The sequence below is a fragment of the Microcaecilia unicolor genome, chromosome 12 (genome assembly GCF_901765095.1).
Source record: "Microcaecilia unicolor chromosome 12, aMicUni1.1, whole genome shotgun sequence".
Taxonomy (NCBI): Eukaryota; Metazoa; Chordata; class Amphibia; order Gymnophiona; family Siphonopidae; genus Microcaecilia; species Microcaecilia unicolor.
Window position 1 is genome coordinate 108,549,886 of NC_044042.1, and position 20,979 is coordinate 108,570,864.

General features: G+C 46.0%; 1 protein-coding gene across 1 annotated transcript in view; it reads right to left on the reverse strand.

The window, feature by feature from the left end:
- Positions 1-20,442, reverse strand: part of LOC115481350 (transmembrane protein 106A-like) — a 42,347-nt gene extending 21,905 nt beyond the window's left edge. The window contains exons 1-2 of the mRNA XM_030220417.1: positions 20,260-20,442; positions 16,279-16,501 (exon numbers count right to left, since the gene is read on the reverse strand). Of these exons, the coding sequence (XP_030076277.1) occupies positions 16,279-16,489 (211 nt within the window). The 5' untranslated portion in view covers positions 16,490-16,501; positions 20,260-20,442. The remainder of the gene's footprint in view (positions 1-16,278; positions 16,502-20,259) is intronic.
- Between the last annotated feature and the right edge of the window lie 537 nt (positions 20,443-20,979).

Here is a 20,979-nt window from a genome sequence, read left to right on the forward strand (position 1 = left end):
CTCCACCTGCTGGTAGGCGGATACAACCCATCAGTTAATGGATTCATCTGCTGTTGATGACAAGGAAAGTGTAATTCCCACAAATTTTCCCCAGCCAAGGCGGCCATGTTGTACAATCCCGGTCCACTGGCTCAGATGGTTAAGTGCTGATCATCCCCAATTGATCTCTGTACTGGGTCTTTTGTACAAGTCGTTGGTAAGGCCCCACTTGGAAGTATTTGTTCAGTTTTGGAGGATGTATTTCGCAAGGATGTAAGAAGAAGCAGTTAAAAGAAAAGCAGCAAAAATGATGTGGGGTTTGCACGACACTTGAGAATAGACTCAAACTGAATAAATATACCGAACAGAAAAGGAGGGATAGGGGCGATATGATTCAAATATTTAGACACTAGTAAAAAAGGCCCGTTCGTAAACAAATGAAACGGGTTCTAGCAAGGTTTTAGAGAGAGTGAGAGTGTGTATATGTGTCTGTGTGTGTGTGACACAGAGAAAGTGTGTGTGTGTGTGTGTGTGTGTGTGTGTGTGTGTCTGTGTGAAAGAGTGTGTGTAAGGGTAGGGTGAAAATGGAGACAGCACTGAAATTTTACATAGGACAGCTGAACCATTTGAGGCATGTTTGTGTGTCTGTATGAGAGAGTGTGTATATGTGTGTGGGTGCGTGTGGGTGTGAGATAGAGACAGTGTAAGTGTGTGTGTGTCTGTGTGAAAGAAAGTGAAAGGGTGGCAGGTCAGTTGCTCATTATAGCCTGGTAAGAGTGAGAGAGTGTGTATGTGCTGTTTTTTTCTTTCCTTCCTATGCCCTCAGTGTCCGTTTTTGTTTTTTTTTTGTGGAGAGCAGAGATCTATATGGTGCAGTTCTTCCCACAATGTGAAAGCTAAGAACGTATTCTTGACTGCTTTGTGTTCTGGTAGGGCATTTTGTCAGGGGAAAGCACATACCGTACCATGATCTTAAGCATGGTGTTTTGTCTGGGGAAAGCACATACCGTGATCTCAAGCATGGGCTTCCAAATTGGAATCGGCTTCCAGCGAGGTTCGTCGTCTCCCTGTTGTTCTGGAAGTGCCCGGTTTTGTTCTTCCTTCTGCTCCCTTGTTCCGTAGCCTTGTTTCGTCCTTTTATGTTTCAATGGTTTTTATTGATGACACATCAAAAAGTACAAATCCGCCTTAACATAGCAGCTTCCATACAATTTAACTGGACTCAGTGGTACCACATTTCAAAAATACTGCATTGCTTACAGCCATCAAATATTTATAACTTTTATCCCCATCTCCCCCCCCCCCCCTTAACTACGTTCTATGTTAACTTTTATATTCCAACGATTGTCAGTACTGACTTAACTAAGCAAAGAAACAAACAAACAGCCATCTGGTGATATCGAATCTATACCTAATAATAGCAAAATACAAAACCACTGATATCAAACCAACATATGCACGGTAAATTCTGCTGATATATCACCCTAACTTCCTAAGTCGCTTGCATTATATTTGAACTCATATACCCCCCTCCCTTCCTCTACCCCTCCCACCCTCCTTATATCCCCATATAATGTTTTCCCCACAGTGCACCAGCCTTAAGTATAATATTATTCATAATTTATTAAGGATTAGACTTCTTCCCTTTTGTGTTATCTTGGCCAAGTATGGGTTCCAAATTCCAAGAAATCGGAGCTTACGTTTATAAGAACCTCTAGCCTCTTGAGCTTCCCAAGTAATTACCTGATGCACTTGATTTCGCCAGTGCCAGTATTCTGGCTTGTCCTGTGAGGCCCATTTTTGCAAGATGCACTTTCTTGCTATCAAGCAAAGCTTACGACACAGCAAGGCTTCACCCGCTCCAAGCCCTTTGAATGTGTCTGGACAATCAAGCACCACCTGGGCTGGTGTTCCCTGTACACTTTTCGGCATCATGAGAGAAAGGAATGCCACCACCCTCTTCCAAAAACATCTTATGAGCGGACATCCCCAAAACCCATGATATAAAGAATTATCAGCTAAGTTGCACTTCAAGCAAGTGGGTGTCTGTATTCCACCTGCTCGAAATAGCTGAACTTGTGAAAAGTATGCTCTGTGTATAACTCTGTATGCGCACTCTCTATATCCTGCACTAGTAGTTAATTGTGTAATATTCTTAAGATGCGCTGCAATATCCCAAGATGCTAGATCCTGGCCTACATCTACCTCCCAACGTCTCTTAAGCTGAGTCAGCTCCCTTTCAGGCATTAATGCCCAGAGTTTCTTTTGTAGATTAGAAATGGAGGGGGCCTCACTAGAGACCTCGGCAAACAGGTTTAAAATTCTCTCTCCCAAGCGAAACTGAAGTGCCGCCTTATTGAGTGAGTGAACATAGTGCCTCAACTGGCAGTGTGCAAAGGTGTCACCCCACCGAATGGACTCTTGAGGGATCAGATGGTCTAAAGGTCTAAGCTCTCCTGTGTGGCTTACCACTGTCCCCAAGTTATTGAAGTCATGTGCTTCCCACCGCACGAATACTGGATTTTCCTGTCCGGGTCCAAACATAGGATTCCCTCTAATCGTTAAGAGTTCTGACACCTGTGGATCGCCTCCCAAAAGTTTCCCCAAGAATCTCCATGCATCCCGTACAGGTCCCAGAAGAACAGATTTACCTCCCAGTTGTGCCAGTGTAGCCCCATCCCCATGCAACAACGAAACCAGTTGGTAGGGTTTAAACAATTCCCTTTCTATGCCCATGGGTGTATGGTATTCAGAGAAACATATCCAATCACGTACTTGTCTCAAGTTACATGCTGTGTTATATAATTTAATATTAGGCAATCCCATACCACCTTGCTTCCACCCCCCCAAAAGTAAGGGCATTCGGATCTTTGCCTTTTTATATGCCCAGCAAAACCTCGTCACCAAACGATAGAACAGTCGTATCTCTTTCTGTAATAGTCTTATTGGCAATGTTTGCATTACATATAGCCATCTAGGGAGAATAACCATGCGTACCAAGCACAGTCGACCTGACAGTGACAGTGTTAGTGCCTTCCAAGCATCCAATTGCTGTTTTGTTTTCTCTAACAACCATTGTATATTGGTTCTATGTAATTCCACTGTCCTTGCAGTCAGTTTTATACCCAGATAGCGAAAGGAGTTCTCCACCCATCGCAGTGGAAACTGTCCCACCCATGATCTACGTGTCTCTGCCGTTATAGCCAGCGCTTCTGATTTGTCATAATTAATTTTAAATCCTGAGTATGCCCCAAATTCTGAAAATATTTCCAACAAGTCTCCTAGTGACTTTCTGGGGTTAGTAAGCACCATTAGCAGGTCATCCGCAAAGGCTGCCACTTTAAATTCTCGTTCTCCAAACTTCACCCCACTAATTGTCCTACAAGAGTAAATATCGCGGATCAGAGGATCCATATATAATACAAAAAGTAAGGGTGAAAGCGGGCAGCCCTGCCGAGTACCCCGCTGAACGTTAAATACTTCAGAATGCATCCCGTTCACCCACAGCCTAGCTCGCGGCGCTTCATATAATACTGCTATCGCCCTCATAAACCACCCCTGAAATCCATATTTTCCTAGGGTAGAAAACAAAAAAGGCCATTCCACCCGATCAAATGCCTTTTCGGCATCAAAACTGATCATAATGGACGGGTCACCTGTGCTCTCTAAACATTCTAGGGAGGCTAAAATACATCTAAGGTTCCGTGTTACCGACCTCCCCTGAACAAAACCCACTTGTGCCTCATGGATGACACCTGGAAGCACTCGACCCAACCTGTTCGCCAAAATTTTTGCAAATAACTTTACTTCCTGGTTAAGAAGCGAAATTGGCCTATAAGATGTTACCAGGGTGTGATCTCTTTTTGGTTTAGGCAGTACTATTATCTGGGCTAAATTGAGGTGTTTTGGTAGCTGGCCCTGTTCCGCCCAAGAATTAAATGCCTCAGTTAAAGATGGCACTATGGAATCCCCCAGCACTTTGTAAAATTCTGCCCTTAAGCCATCTGGGCCCGGGGCTTTACCTAGCTTACAACTTCCTATGGCCCAGCTCACCTCATCATTACTTATGGGAGCGTTCAAGACCTTACGTTCTTCCTGCGTTATGTGTGGTAGTAGAACATTTTCCAAATAAAGTGCTTCACTAAGGCCACTCTCCTCTCCTGGATTATATAGTTGCTGGAAAAACCTTTGAAAAACATCTCTTATCTCCTTATCTGCATGCCGTAATCTACCCTCTCCATCTCTAATGGTTAATATATGTCTGGACATATTCTTGGAATTAATCAGCTTCGCCAGCATTTTGCCCCCTTTATTCCCATGTTTATAAAGTTGAAATTTATAATATGCCTGCGACTTAACTGCCCTGTCATGTAGTAAAGTATTCAACGCAGTCTGGGCATTTATAATGTTTTGTCTAATCTGGTGAGTGGGCTGCCTTCCAAATTCTTTTCGTAGACCAATTAATTGTTTTTCCAAGCGTAAAATTTCATTATCTCTGGCCTTCTTGTGATGACTAACATAACTTATTATGTCCCCCCTCAAAACAGCTTTTGCAGCCTCCCAAAATAAAGTAGCCCTATCTTTCATCTCTTCATTATTATGTGAATAGTCATTCCACTTATTTACAAGAAACTCCCTAAATTTTCCATCTTTGTAAAGATAGCTAGGAAAAGACCAACCTCTACCTTTCCCCTCTTGAATCCCCCTTTTCCATGACATTGACACCGCTGCGTGATCTGAAATTATGCAAGGGCCAATTTCCGCTCCAACTACATCTGAGAAACTCTCTCGCGAGACCAACAAGTAGTCAATCCTAGAATGAGTTTCGTGCGCTCTAGACTGATGCGTATATTCCCTTTCTAACGGATGGAGGACTCGCCACACGTCTATAAGGTCAAGTATTGAGCAGAAATCTGGCAATCCCCTCATCTTCAATGACCCGTGCCCTGGCGGGGGATTAGATTTATCCAACTGAGGATTCCAAGCCGTATTAAAATCTCCCCCTAACATCAAAGGTATAGATTCTATCTTAGATAAAATCGCTACTAAGTTCTTATAAAATTTTAGGTCAAGCTGGTTTGGGGCATATATACTTCCCAGGAGCAACTGCTGTCTGTTTATTGTCGCCCGGCAGAAAATATAGCGTCCATCTGGGTCTTTCACTATGTTATTAATTTGCATTGCCACCCCTTTTCTGATTAAAATGGCCACACCTCTTTTGCGGCCCACTGCCGCCGAAGCCACACACTCCCCCACCCACCATTTTGCTAATTTAGCATGTTCATTCTCCAACAAATGCGTCTCCTGCAGAAACACTATATCTGCCTTAATACGTTGTAGGTACTGCAGTATTTTAGATCTTTTTATGGGGGAATGAATACCCCCCACATTCCACGTAACTATCTTAACCATGTTTTCTACAGGTAGTAATAATTAACCCCATTTACTTAACATCATGTCCAGGGGGAACCAGCCCAGCCTCCAGTCCCCCCCATATAAGATCTCAAAATCCTCAATAACACACACATCATAATAATTTGCTTTTTCATAAAATTCAATCTTTTTCTTCCTGTTTGGCGCACATTTTCTGGGTATCCCTCCCACCCCCCTTCCCGTCCCTCCCCAAAGCATCCCAACCAAACTCCCCTTCGTTCCCCTACTATCCCTCTGCGAGATCTTGGTCACTATTAACACCTCCCCCTCATCCCGCACCCAACCAACCAATACTATTCCTAAGTAATATACCTCCTTCATATTGAGCCAAATTAGTGATCCACCCCTTCTCTCCCTTTCTACTCCGTCTCATTTTTATACACATTATGTTCTGCAAATAAACTCCCACAGATATGTACTTGCCAAACAAAACCTTTTTAACATTTCTCCCGATCTCCCCTGCCCCCTAGGAACCTGTACCAGGGCGGGCAGACACCATCTCTCAATCCCACAATGCTGTAACCTTTGAATATTATTAGATTTTCTTAAACCCTTTCATAGCAATAAATGCCATCTGATTAGAAACCCGGTAAACAAATTAACCATTTAGAACATATCATCTCGCCAACACTGCACTGTTAATGATAATCATATATTCTACAAGCATCCAGTCTCGAGTTAAACTCTTCAACAGCTGGCCAGCCCGTTGGTGAAAAGCCTCCCCCGCTCCCTCTCAGTGGAACGTGTAATGCTTCACTCCACCAGCATGTTGCCTCAAGTATTTGAGAGGGCTGCCATTTATCTTGATTTTTCATTCATTATTTTGCCAGCCATAATGATGCAATTTCCTCCCCTTTCATCCACCAGACCTGAACAGATTCAACGTAAAGATCTGCTCTACACTTGTGAAACTTAAAAGTAGTTCAAAACTAATAATTAATATTAACCAGTGGTTATCCCAAAAACTCTAAAATGTTTCAAACAGATCCAACAGATTCTTTTGCACCTCTCTGCTGGTGTCTGTAATTCTTGCCGCCCTCCATTCCCAATTCTCCGTTAACAACAAGTAGAGACCAGGTATTAGACAGCTTTTCTCAATTCCACCATTAAGGACTATTAACAGTCAGGACTCAGCCAATATGTGGTGTTCATTAAGCTTTTTCTCAGCTTCTGTTGCTGTTTGAAAAGTCTGCCATCGATCTTGCACTTGCACCCGTAATTTCGCGGGATATTGCAGAGCGAACTTTATCTTTTTTGCTGCCAGCTTTGAACAAATAGGATGGAATCTTCTTCTCTGCTCCTGTACTACTTGAGTGTAATCCTGAAAAATCAGTATATTCTGTCCTCCATATTTCAATGAATCTCTCCGTATCTTAAAGCCCTGGAGAATTTCAAGCTTGTGTTTGTAGTTTAAGATTTTTGCCACTACTACCCTGGGCTTGGCATTTATCTCCAACTTCCTTCCCACGCGATGTGCGCGCTCGATTACCAGCGGACCCGCCGAATCTGTTAGGGCCAATTCCTTTGTCAACCATGCTTCCAGCCATGGCTCTAGGTTGCGCTCCGGCAATTGTTCAGTAAGTCCTACGATGCGCACATTGTTCCTTCGTGATCTGCTCTCCAAGTCTTCGATTTTTAACCCTTGTTCTCTAAGCTGTTGCTGTAGGTTTCGCAAATCGGGACCATAGCTGCGTGTGTCGTCCTCGATTGCAGAGACTCGCGTTTCTAAGTCACTTGTTCGAGTGCCCAGACCATCCATTGCCATTTGGAGATTATCTAATTTATCATTCAGCGCTGTCCATTTCAGAGCCCAGGCGCTCGTAATTGCGCCGGTCAACTGGGAAAGCTGCTGCTCCGTGAAACTCGGCACCGCCGCTTCGGGGCCTACCTCTGCCATCTTGCCCTCTGCGCTGCTCGCCTTGTTTTTTCCTTTATTGGCCAGCCGCTGTGTCATTGCTGTTGGCGATTTCGTGATATATTTTTCCATACGCTGTTACTAATTAACTCAGCGAGTTTTGAAGGGTTTTTCCCCGGTGGATTAGGCTGTTTGCGGGATGAGGGTCTTGGAGCTGAGGCACCACGCTGCTAGCTCAGCTCATGACGTCACGTGACCCCTGTTTCGTCCTTTTAGCGTTGCTGTTGACGTCGCGTAGCAACAGTGTGCTGCTGGTTTTCATTGTTCTGCAATGCGTTTTACGTCACGTGCCGTCGCTTAGTAACGGGTTCGCGATGCGATTGGTTGGGTGTCATTGGTCCGCCCTCGACGTCATAACGTTTGACTTGGGGGGGGGGGGCGGGGCAAACACTCATGTGCGAATTCTGGGTTTCACCACCATGCATTTAGAACGTTGGGACTTGTGGAGGCTTCAGAACGTTGGAGATGCGTTTTATATAGAGAGATCTGTAAGGTATTAATATTCAAAACAAATATTTTCCAGAGAAGGGGAAGTGGTAGAACTTGAAAACATGAACTGAGGTGGGGGGGGGGGGGGGTCGACCTAGGAGTAATGTCAGGAAATACTTTTCCCACAGAGGGTGGTGGATGCCTGGAACACCCTCCCACAGGAGTTGGACATAACAGTAACATAATTTAAGTGTGTGAGAAACAGAAAAGTTTCCTATATGAAAAGAGAATTAAAAAAAAAAATAAAAAACAACAACAACAACTCAGCATTGCTTAGATGAATAACTCCAGCGACTGAGGCCACAGATGAGCAGATTTGGATGGACACATCTGGATTAGAGGTCTGCACGGGAACGGGTTTGCGGGCATCCAGCGGAGTCTGCGGGAATCCCCTCCGGGTCAGCGGGAGTGCCGCGGGGATGGAAATAAACATGCGGGATTCCCGTGGGGATGGAGGATGTTCTGGTGGGATTCCCGTGGGGACACGCGCACATACCTTTGTTTTAGTGGGCGGAAACCAAGCTCTCCTCCAGTATGAAAAGAAGGACGCCCTCAACTGCCCCGTCACAGGGACGGCCAAATACCAAGGGGGGTATGGTGTGGGGCAGAGTAAAGGCATGGATGTGCTCTGAGAAACGCCCATTTTGGGCGTCCTTAACTGCTCCATCGCAGGGACGGCCAAATTTCAAGGGGGTTGTCGGGCAGAGCAAAGGCGTGGATGTCCTTCTCGGAGAAACGTCCATTTTGGGCATCCTTAACTGCTCCATCACAGGGACGGCCAAATTTCAAGGGGGTGTTGGAGGCATAGCGAAGGTGGGACTTGAGCGCCTAACACTTAGATGTCCTTCATCCATAATCTAAAAAAAAGGACGTCCCTGACGAGCACTTGCACGTTTTCACCCGGGTCTCTCTCTGTCTCAACTCAAGTTCAACACGTGCAGGAGATTTGCTCAAGTTGTATGTAGTGAGTCTTCCAGGCACTGCCAGACCTCGGTATCCACAGAAGAGAACTGCACAGAGGTGAGATCAGCTGACTACTTTTATGTTTTATATGTGTATAGGCAATTTATTTCTCTCATGGTGGGAACTGGCTGTGAGCTGTTTTTCTGCAGCTAAAGCATTATCATACCCACTTGTTTCTTTTGTTGAGGACATTGTGCTGTTTGGGTGACCAATAATTCTCTCTATTTTAGTGTGGAAAAAACTTCTGTTTGTTTTATGTATTTATTGCCCTTTTTCTAAGATTCAGTATATTAACGAGTGAAGAAATATTTTCTCTGATTCGTTTTAAATGTATTACTCTGCATTGTGTACCTCCTGTCCACTCCACTCTATACTTCCTTTTTTTATGGGGACGGGCAGGGACGGAGGAGATTACTCACGGGGACGGGTGGGGATGGGTTAGATTCTGGCAGGGATGGGTTTGATCCCGGCGGGGACGGGTCGCATTTCTGTCCCCGTGCAACTCTCTAATCTGGACGGGCTGGAGTGGGCTTCGACAGCAACTCCAGTATTTAGAGAGTATGTCTAGTGCCAGACTTCTGAAAATGGCAAGGAGAGATCAAGAATGTTACATTGAAACATATAACATATGTTATTGGGCACAGTGGATGGCCTGTGCAGGTCCATCTGCTGTCATCTACGTTACTATGTTCACGGACTCCCATGCACTCAGCGCCACTGAGCATCACTGCATGGTTAGCGCCAGGTAGGCACACCTTAGAGTGCAGAGAGGGCTGAAGCACGCAAGTAAAGACATAGCTGCATGTTCTATTAAAATGCATAATAATAAGCTCATTCAAATATTCCACACAAGGCAGAGAATATTCTGCTAAATGGAGACCTTTTGACACATACACAATAAAAAAAAATTCTGACAGGTCCACGGCAGTGTACCTGTTTTGGAGATGAGGATTTTGTGTCAATTTTTCATATTTAACTGCAAGTTTTGTCTTTTTACAAGCCCTGCCCCAACTCCTCTCCCCTTTTTCAGCCCTGCCCCTATCTAACCCCCCCCCCCCCCCGCATCTCTGTCCTTATAGTGCCTGCCTGCCCCTTCTCTTTGACCTCATCTCTCCCCCCACCTCTGATCTCACTTCTTCGCTTTCTCTCTTCCCCTCCCACCTTCTGCAAGTCCTGCATCTGTCCTTTCCTCTTGTTCTCCCTTCCCGTGGTCTTTTTTTTTTTTTTTCCTGTTGTCGGTGACTTGGTAGCAGCAGTAATTGAGAGAGGCCACCAGTGTCAGGGCCTTCCCTCTGCTTGTCCCACCTACACAGAAACAGAATGTTGAATAAGAGTAGGTGGGATGCACAGAGGGAAGGCCCCAACAACAGTGGCCTATCTAAATCACTGCCACTACTGAGTCACCGACAGTAAAAAAAAAAAAAAAGGACAGAGAATCATGGGTAAGGGGGGAGCAAGAGGAAGGGAGAGGGACAGATATAGAACTCGCTAGGGAAGACAAACGGACAGGGCTAAGTTTACCAACGGACAATTTTGTGGCTGGGCTCCCTTTTTGAAAGGGCCTGGGGCAAGAGTGGAGAAGTAGCCTAGTGGTTAATGGTTAGTGCAGCGGGCTTTGATCCTGGGGAACTGGGCTCAATTCCCACTGCAGCTACTTAGGACTCTGGGCAAGTCAGTTAACCCTCCATTGCCCCAGGTACAAATAAGTACCTGTATATACTATGCAAACCGCTTTGAATGGCAGTATATCAAGTCCCATTTCACTACCTGGGACTCTACATGGAATGTTGCTAGTGGAAGAGTAACCTAGTGGTTAGTACAGTGGATTTTGATCCTGGGGAACTGGGTTCGTTTCCCACTGCAGCTACTTAGGACTCTGGGCAAGTCACTTAACCCTCCATTGCCCCAGGTAACTGTACAGTGGGGGAAATAAGTATTTGATCCCTTGCTGATTTTGTAAGTTTGCCCACTGACAAAGACATGAGCAGCCCATAATTGAAGGGTAGGTTATTGGTAACAGTGAGAGATAGCACATCACAAATTAAATCCGGAAAATCACATTGTGGAAAGTATATGAATTTATTTGCATTCTGCAGAGGGAAATAAGTATTTGATCCCCCACCAACCAGTAAGAGATCTGGCCCCTACAGACCAGGTAGATGCTCCAAATCAACTCGTTACCTGCATGACAGACAGCTGTCGGCAATGGTCACCTGTATGAAAGACACCTGTCCACAGACTCAGTGAATCAGTCAGACTCTAACCTCTACAAAATGGCCAAGAGCAAGGAGCTGTCTAAGGATATCAGGGACAAGATCATACACCTGCACAAGGCTGGAATGGGCTACAAAACCATCAGTAAGACGCTGGGCGAGAAGGAGACAACTGTTGGTGCCATAGTAAGAAAATGGAAGAAGTACAAAATGACTGTCAATCGACAAAGATCTGGGGCTCCACGCAAAATCTCACCTCGTGGGGTATCCTTGATCATGAGGAAGGTTAGAAATCAGCCTACAACTACAAGGGGGGAACTTGTCAATGATCTCAAGGCAGCTGGGACCACTGTCACCACGAAAACCATTGGTAACACATTACGACATAACGGATTGCAATCCTGCAGTGCCCGCAAGGTCCCCCTGCTCCGGAAGGCACATGTGACGGCCCGTCTGAAGTTTGCCAGTGAACACCTGGATGATGCCGAGAGTGATTGGGAGAAGGTGCTGTGGTCAGATGAGACAAAAATTGAGCTCTTTGGCATGAACTCAACTCGCCGTGTTTGGAGGAAGAGAAATGCTGCCTATGACCCAAAGAACACCGTCCCCACTGTCAAGCATGGAGGTGGAAATGTTATGTTTTGGGGGTGTTTCTCTGCTAAGGGCACAGGACTACTTCACCGCATCAATGGGAGAATGGATGGGGCCATGTACCGTACAATTCTGAGTGACAACCTCCTTCCCTCCGCCAGGGCCTTAAAAATGGGTCGTGGCTGGGTCTTCCAGCACGACAATGACCCAAAACATACAGCCAAGGCAACAAAGGAGTGGCTCAGGAAGAAGCACATTAGGGTCATGGAGTGGCCTAGCCAGTCACCAGACCTTAATCCCATTGAAAACTTATGGAGGGAGCTGAAGCTGCGAGTTGCCAAGCGACAGCCCAGAACTCTTAATGATTTAGAGATGATCTGCAAAGAGGAGTGGACCAAAATTCCTCCTGACATGTGTGCAAACCTCATCATCAACTACAGAAGACGTCTGACCGCTGTGCTTGCCAACAAGGGTTTTGCCACCAAGTATTAGGTCTTGTTTGCCAGAGGGATCAAATACTTATTTCCCTCTGCAGAATGCAAATAAATTCATATACTTTCCACAATGTGATTTTCCGGATTTAATTTGTGATGTGCTATCTCTCACTGTTACCAATAACCTACCCTTCAATTATGGGCTGCTCATGTCTTTGTCAGTGGGCAAACTTACAAAATCAGCAAGGGATCAAATACTTATTTCCCCCACTGTATATACTATGCAAACCGCTTTGAACGGCAGTATATCAAGTCCCATTTCACTACTTGGGACTCTACATGGAATGTTGCTAGTGGAAGAGTAGCCTAGTGGTTAGTACAGCGGATTTTGATCCTGGGGAACTGGGTTCGTTTCCACTACAGCTCCTTAACCCTCCATTGCCCCAGGTACAAATAAGTACCTGTATATACTATGCAAACCGCTTTGAATGGCAGTATATCAAGTCCCATTTCACTACTTGGGACTCTACATGGAATGTTGCTAGTGGAAGAGTAGCCTAGTGGTTAGTACAGCGGATTTTGATCCTGGGGAACTGGGTTCGTTTCCACTACAGCTCCTTAACCCTCCATTGCCCCAGGTACAAATAAGTACTTGTATATACTATGCAAACCGCTTTGAATGGCAGTATATCAAGTCCCATTTCACTACCTGGGACTCTACATGGAATGTTGCTAGTGGAAGAGTAACCTAGTGGTTAGTACAGTGGATTTTGATCCTGGGGAACTGGGTTCGTTTCCCACTGCAGCTACTTAGGACTCTGGGCAAGTCACTTAACCCTCCATTGCCCCAGGTAACTGTATATACTATGCAAACCGCTTTGAACGGCAGTATATCAAGTCCCATTTCACTACTTGGGACTCTACATGGAATGTTGCTAGTGGAAGAGTAGCCTAGTGGTTAGTACAGCGGATTTTGATCCTGGGGAACTGGGTTCGTTTCCACTACAGCTCCTTAACCCTCCATTGCCCCAGGTACAAATAAGTACCTGTATATACTATGCAAACCGCTTTGAATGGCAGTATATCAAGTCCCATTTCACTACTTGGGACTCTACATGGAATGTTGCTAGTGGAAGAGTAGCCTAGTGGTTAGTACAGCGGATTTTGATCCTGGGGAACTGGGTTCGTTTCCCACTGTAGCTACTTAGGACTCTGGGCAAGTCACTTAACCCTCCATTGCCCCAGGTAACTGTATATACTATGCAAACCGCTTTGAACGGCAGTATATCAAGTCCCATTTCACTACCTGGGACTCTACATGGAATGTTGCTAGTGGAAGAGTAACCTAGTGGTTAGTACAGTGGATTTTGATCCTGGGGAACTGGGTTCGTTTCCCACTGTAGCTACTTAGGACTCTGGGCAAGTCACTTAACCCTCCATTGCCCCAGGTAACTGTATATACTATGCAAACCGCTTTGAACGGCAGTATATCAAGTCCCATTTCACTACTTGGGACTCTACATGGAATGTTGCTAGTGGAAGAGTAGCCTAGTGGTTAGTACAGCGGATTTTGATCCTGGGGAACTGGGTTCGTTTCCCACTGTAGCTACTTAGGACTCTGGGCAAGTCACTTAACCCTCCATTGCCCCAGGTAACTGTATATACTATGCAAACCGCTTTGAACGGCAGTATATCAAGTCCCATTTCACTACCTGGGACTCTACATGGAATGTTGCTAGTGGAAGAGTAACCTAGTGGTTAGTACAGTGGATTTTGATCCTGGGGAACTGGGTTCATTTCCCACTGCAGCTACTTAGGACTCTGGGCAAGTCACTTAACCCTCCATTGCTCCAGGTTACTGTATATACTATGCAAACCGCTTTGAACGGCAGTATATCAAGTCCCATTTCACTACTTGGGACTCTACATGGAATGTTGCTAGTGGAAGAGTAGCCTAGTGGTTAGTACAGCGGATTTTGATCCTGGGGAACTGGGTTCGTTTCCACTACAGCTCCTTAACCCTCCATTGCCCCAGGTACAAATAAGTACCTGTATATACTATGCAAACCGCTTTGAATGGCAGTATATCAAGTCCCATTTCACTACTTGGGATTCTACATGGAATGTTGCTAGTGGAAGAGTAGCCTAGTGGTTAGTACAGCGGATTTTGATCCTGGGGAACTGGGTTCATTTCCCACTGCAGCTACTTAGGACTCTGGGCAAGTCACTTAACCCTCCATTGCTCCAGGTTACTGTATATACTATGCAAACCGCTTTGAACGGCAGTATATCAAGTCCCATTTCACTACTTGGGACTCTACATGGAATGTTGCTAGTGGAAGAGTAGCCTAGTGGTTAGTACAGCAGATTTTGATCCTGGGGAACTGGGTTCGTTTCCACTACAGCTCCTTAACCCTCCATTGCCTTGGTACAAATAAATACCTGTATATACTATATAAACCACTTTGAATGTAGTTGCAAGAAACCGCAGAAAGGCAATATATCAAGTCTCCATTCTCTTTCTCCTTTCCCCATTGGTAAAAGCAGCCCCCAAGTAGAAGGCAGATACTTGGACATCTGCACGTGACTACTGTAGCCTTTGTATATGGGCCCCTGGGTCATGTGGGGCTACTGCAGGGGGAGTGCTCACAGCCTCCGACGAACCCAATTCAGGACTCATGATTGCAGGGTTCCAGAAGCAGCTATGGTGCATGTTGCCCCCTCCCCAGCTTAGCTAATCTGGGGGGGGGGGGGGGGGGGGAGAGAATGGTGGCTGAAAAACCAGTAGCTGTAAATATCCCAATAACCCCCCCCCCAAAAAAAAAAAAAAAAAAGACTGAAGATCCCAGCCCTAGTTCCAACTCAGATGAAGTCCAAAAGGAGGAGAAACCTGTTACGTCCATTTAAACAGAAGCTGGTTTTGTCTAAATGAAGCTTTTGCTGTAAAACATAACCACTCTGTGGCCTCTTTAAATAGTGAATTACATTCTTCTCTTGATTCTACTTTCAGCTTTTGAACTGGTTAACCACACTACTTCTCTCTTTGTTAAAGTCTATTGGTATTTCTGATATGGTGCTTCCGATACGATGCTCCAGTGGTTTTCTTCTTTTCGTAAGGAGAGGAATTTTACTGTTGCCACCGATCCTTTTGTCTTCCTCCCCTAATCCAATGCAATGTGGTGTCCCTCAAGGCTCGATTCTGTCTCCCCTTCTGTTCAATATTTTTCTTATCCCTCTGGCACTCTTGATTCAGGGACACACTAATAAATTCTATGTATGCTGATGGTATTCTACTGGTTTTTCCCCGTTTCTCCTCTTTTACAGTCTTGCCTTCAAGAAGTATCTAGGTGACTATCAGATCAAATGATGGTACTTAATTCCTCAAGAACTGCAGCTTGTTGGTTTACCGGTTTTCTTTCAACTCCTTCGGTTGCACTTAATCTCTTTAATTCTGTGGTCACTCCAGTGACCTCCTTTCGTTAGTTAGGAGTTGTATTCGGTTCCAAACTCTCTTTTGAATACCATGTTTCTGCTGTGGTTAAGAAGGGGTTTTTCTGGCTTTCGTCACATTCGTTCTATCAGTCGCATTCTGGATTTCCCAGACATACCTGGCGATGGGCGAGGTAGTAAACCCATAATAAACTTGGAAATCTGGCATAAGTAGAGATCATATACTCCTAAACAGAGGGACCCCCAGCTGACACAAAGGCGACACCAAATGGCATGGTTCACGTGTGAACAAATGACACTATGGCAGGAGCTGCATCTAGCCAATAGCTATACTTGTGCTTAACATGAGCAAAGATATTACAGCTGAAACTTAATATTCCTGGCACTGTAAATACAATAGAGAATCATCCGAATTTATTTATTTATTTGCATTTGTATCCCACATTTTCCCACCTATTTGCGGGCTCAGTGTGGCTTACAATACATTGTAAAAGATGGAAGTGCAGTTGGTTGCAGTACAATTATGGGTTACATTGTGAAGAATTATATAAGACAGAGTAAGTTCAGGATATTCTTAGGGGATCTTCAGTATTTGTTCCTTGCATCCTGCGTATAATGAGTTGCAATAGTCCAGGTGACTGAGTACAAGTGATTGCACTAGACTGCGGAAGACAGATCTTGGAAAGAATGGTCTAATTCTTTTCAGTTTCCACATGGAGTAGAACATTTTTTTTTGTTGTGTTGAATTGAACTAAGATGTCTAAAGGAGCAGAAAAACTTATTTGTGAAATAAAAAGAATTAAACACATACCCTTGGGAATCCTTCCTGTGCCTTGGCAGGTATGGCAGTACGTACTCCCATGGTTTTCTGTCTCCACATATGGCAAGTAGCCATTCTCATTCCCATTGATGCTTACGTATGGGGTGGTCCTGTCCTCCTCTGATCCATCCCTAGCCAATATGGGCTCGCTTTCATGCTTCTGATGGGCCATAGATCTCAGCTTGGAAATTGTTTCCCCCATATTGGCATTTCTCTGTAAAAATTAAAAACAAGGAACTTTTATTTTTTTGGATTTTGCTCACACCTTTTTCATTAGTAACTCAAGGTGAGTTACATTCAGGTACTCTGGATATTTCTCTGTCCCAGGGGGGGCTCACAATCTAAGTTTGTACCTGAAGCACTGGAGGGTTAAAGTGACTTGACCAAGATCACAAGGAGCAGCAGCACCGGGATTTGAACCGGCCACCTCTGGATTGCAAGACCTGTGCGCTCTAACCACTAGGCCACTCCAGTTATTTCAACATCCAGGAAATGACTTTTCAAATAAACTCACAGCATGAGCTGCTGAATTTGACTAGTTGCCAGGAGTCCTCCAAGCCTCCATCCCACTAACCAGTCACAGGGGGAGGCCTTAGGGGGCTGGCTTCCCCCCAAAAACTTAGGCACTGAGTGCTGCGTTGACTCCCAGGATCTCCAATCTCCACAAGCGGAAGCCCTCTTCCATCCAGAGCCTGGCAGTTGGCTACACTTTTCCTGGGCCACCGCTGCTCTACCTATCCGCCCCACCTGCACATGCTTGGCTTTTATGAAACTGAGCATACGTGAGGAAGGCCACCTCCCACCCCAAAGCATGCACAAAAATCAAGAATGTGCAGGGGCAGGCATCTCCGATGTATACTCAGTTTTGGGGACACCCACAAGCTCAGGTATGTGGAGTCACAGGATAATGTTTTGTGCCCCTCCCCCACTTTAGGTGCAGGCTTACCCTAATCCTGGTCTGGTTACTAGCCTGCTACTAACAGGGTTCTTTTTTAACTATAAAACCCAAAATGTATTTCGCACAAACATTAAAACTGAAATTAGCCAGATCTTGGGAAGATTCAGGCAGACTTCTACGATATGTATACTCAGGGCCAGATGCACTAAACGTTACGAGCCATTAACGAGCAAGTAGTAAACCCTGGCATGCACTAAATACTTTTTTCCCACGACGGTAGCAGCTAACGCAAATGGAATGCAGATTACTTGTAATGAGATGCACTAAGCTTTTTCGATTGCCTTGCCTTAACGCTGAAAAACGCTGGGAAATCTAACGAGAAGTCTATACCTCTCGTTGGGGCTGCGCGGGCTTGGAAAACTTATAAAATGTAAAAAAAAAATAAAATCGGGAGGGGGCAAAAAAGGATGCTCGTCACTGTAGTGTATTATAAAAAAAAAAAATCACAGGTTCCGATGCTGCAGGCTCTCAGCTGAGAGACCCGGAAGAGATATCCAGGTGAGAAGCACAGCAAGTGTCTGAGCCAAAAGTCTCTGAGCCAATCACAACGCGTTTAGCAGCTAAACGCACTGTGATTGGCTGAGAGACTTCCGGGTCTCTCAGCTGAGAGCCTGCAGCATCGGAGCCAGGGTTACCTCGCAGGAGGGGGGAAAAGCGTTTAGCTCAGCTCAATGCTTCCTTCGCTGTGATTGGGTGGAAGATGGCGCTGGGCGGATGGAAATCCTAATGACAGTCTCCAGAATTGCTTCTATTTGTACCATGGTAGGTGCAGCGGATGCCTGCAGCATCGGAGCCTGTAATTGTTTTTTTAATAATAGACTACAGTGAAGAACGTCCATAAAGGACGCTCCTGACGAGCACTTGGCACTTGAGGCGTATTTGGCATGCGCAGAGCAGCCAGCATAACGCTTTGCTGCTCTGCACATGCTTGACCGTCCGATTGGCCGACAGTTTTACGATGGAATAGAGAATGCAAGTGAGCTACAATGAGTAGCTCATTTGCATTCCCTTTCCTTGATGCATAGCCGTTCCCTACTGATTCACTATGGAATTCGGTAGGGAACGGCTCTGACGACGACTTTAGTGCATCTGGCCCTCAGACTTTTTAGGACACATGTAGAATCACATCATACCTTATGCTATAAGTTTATCTCATGGGGCAGACTGGATGGACTGCATGGGTCTTTATCTGCTGTCATCTACAATGTTATGTTTCTACATTAACAGACACCTAACCACACAAACTACCATCTTGTAATCAGGGGCATATATGTGTGGGGCCACGGGGGCCTGGGCCCCCGTAGATTTGGCCCTGGACCCCCCTGCCGACGACCCTTTCCACCCCCTCCTGCCGCCAACCTGCCGTCACCTATCTTTGCTGGCAGGGGACCCCAACCCCCGCCAGCCAAGGTTCTCTCTTCCGTTACAGCAAAGCTTCTTGTTCTGACATTCTGCAACGTGCAGGACGTCAGCCTCAGAATTTGAAACTGAAGGAAGCTTTGCTGCAACGGAAGAGAGGACCTCGGCTGGCGGGGGTTGGGGTCCCCCGCCAGCTTTGCAACGGAAGGACCTCGGCTGGCAGGGGTTGGTGACGGCGGCGGGGGACGGTTGGCGGTGGGGTGGAGAGGGTCGGCGGGAGGGGGGTCAAAATGTGCCCCCTCCCGCCGAAGTCCAGATACGCCTCTGCTTGTAATTTCAGATTCCGCAGTCCACACCCACTTCCCACTAGTTTTGGTTGGGGCTAGAGAACGGCAAAGTTTGTTCCCATCCCCGCAGGCCCTGTCCTCATCTGCAGAAGCCTCAAACACTTCTGTCCAGGGGTACAAAATACAACCCGTTTTGTATGCCCTAGAGGGGAGAAATATGCCCTATGGAGCACCGTTATGATTTTTAAATCTGTGGATGAATAAGAAGTCATCAACAATCTCAGGATTCAGTCTAGCTCTCCTGTCTTCCTGCAATGGAAGATATATTTCTCAGATGTGCGGGCTGCAACTGGCAAAATATTGCCCAGGGGATCCTGTGCATGCCTGCATCACTTTCACTTTTCAAAAAAAATGAAAACACCATCCATAAATAACTGTCCAATTCATTAACAGCCTTCAAAGTACAGCATAAGACGGAGAGAAAGTTTGTCCCTTTGGCTCTGTTCCTGTGTCATTCTCTAGGGCTCCAAAGATGAACATTTTTACTTCCTGGCACGTAAAATACTTTTTTATTGGAACTCACTAAACCTTCCCTTACTCTATGTTCTGCGTTGTACTGGTCTCTAGTAAACACTTCTGTTAACCATTTGGGTAAGCAACAATACAATGTTTGCCCTTAATATGTCCCGTGGGTACTATGATCTGGTTAATATTAATCCCCCTGTTTACTAAAGCTTAGCCCACAGGAATAAAATGGGCCCTGCTGCAAATAACTCGAGCTAAGCTTTAATAAAAGACCCCCTAAGACTTCCGAGACTCTCCCCCTCACACACAAACGACCTACACCACGTTCCTCATCTTCCACCTACCCCAAGATGTCCTGAAAAATAGTTACCCCCCCCCCCTCCTCTTTTCTTTAGGGTCAAATTCTCATGAAACGCTTTTTTCCGTATGACCACCTGCAAAACCTGCTCCACCAACTTCTAAAAGCAAGAGCTACACGTGAGAATTTCCAAATCATAACATTTATTAACACTAGTCCAAGTCTAGGAGCCAGCTTTGCACCCCCCACAATTAAACAAACTCCTTGCTTGAGTCTAGGAAGAGGTAGGTAAGTTCTGTTAGGCTCAGCACCCCTAATAATGTTCAAAAGTTGGCTCCTATGTATTAAAAACATTTTCTACAGCGCAGCAAATCTACATTGTCAACTACTTGCAAGATAACATCCGCAACCTCCCTCTTTGTTACTCTAATCAAGATGTTTCTCCTACGCCAGAAACAAAACCGGAGAGACCTGTTTGTGCAACCTTCCCCCTTCCTCAGCCTGAAGTTAACACCAGCTTCCCAATCACATGGTTAAAAGCTCACCTGATCAGGATCTGAGCAGGAGAAGCTTCAACCCAGACACAAAAAGACCCCAAAAACTCAAGGAGAGAGAAAGCGAAACCGCGTGCGCAAATCACGCACAGGCTCCGATGTGAAAACAGGATCTAAATTAAGCTTCGCCGCTAGTTCGCTCGGTTACTCCGTCTGCGGCCCGCCCCCAGCTGCACAAGAAACTAGAGTTAGAAGGACGCGCCCCTGGGCGGGGGCAGAAGAAACTACAGCAAGGAGGACGCGCCCCTGGGCGGGGGCAGAAGAAACTAGAGCTAGAAGGATACGCCCCTGGGCGGGGGCAGAAGAAACTTACTAGAGCTAGAAGGATACGCCCCTGGGCGGGGGCAGAAGAAACTACAGCAAGGAGGACGCGCCCCTGGGCGGGGGCAGAAGAAACTACAGCAAGGAGGACGCGCCCCTGGGCGGGGGCAGAAGAAACTAGAGCTAGAAGGATACGCCCCTGGGCGGGGGCAGAAGAAACTTACTAGAGCTAGAAGGATACGCCCCTGGGCGGGGGCAGAAGAAACTACAGCAAGGAGGACGCGCCCCTGGGCGGGGGCAGAAGAAACTACAGCAAGGAGGACGCGCCCCTGGGCGGGGGCAGAAGAAACTACAGCAAGCTGGACTCGCCCCTGGGCGGGGGCAGAAGAAACTACAGCAAGCAGGACGCGCCCCTGGGCGGGGGCAGAAGAAACTTACTAGAGCTAGAAG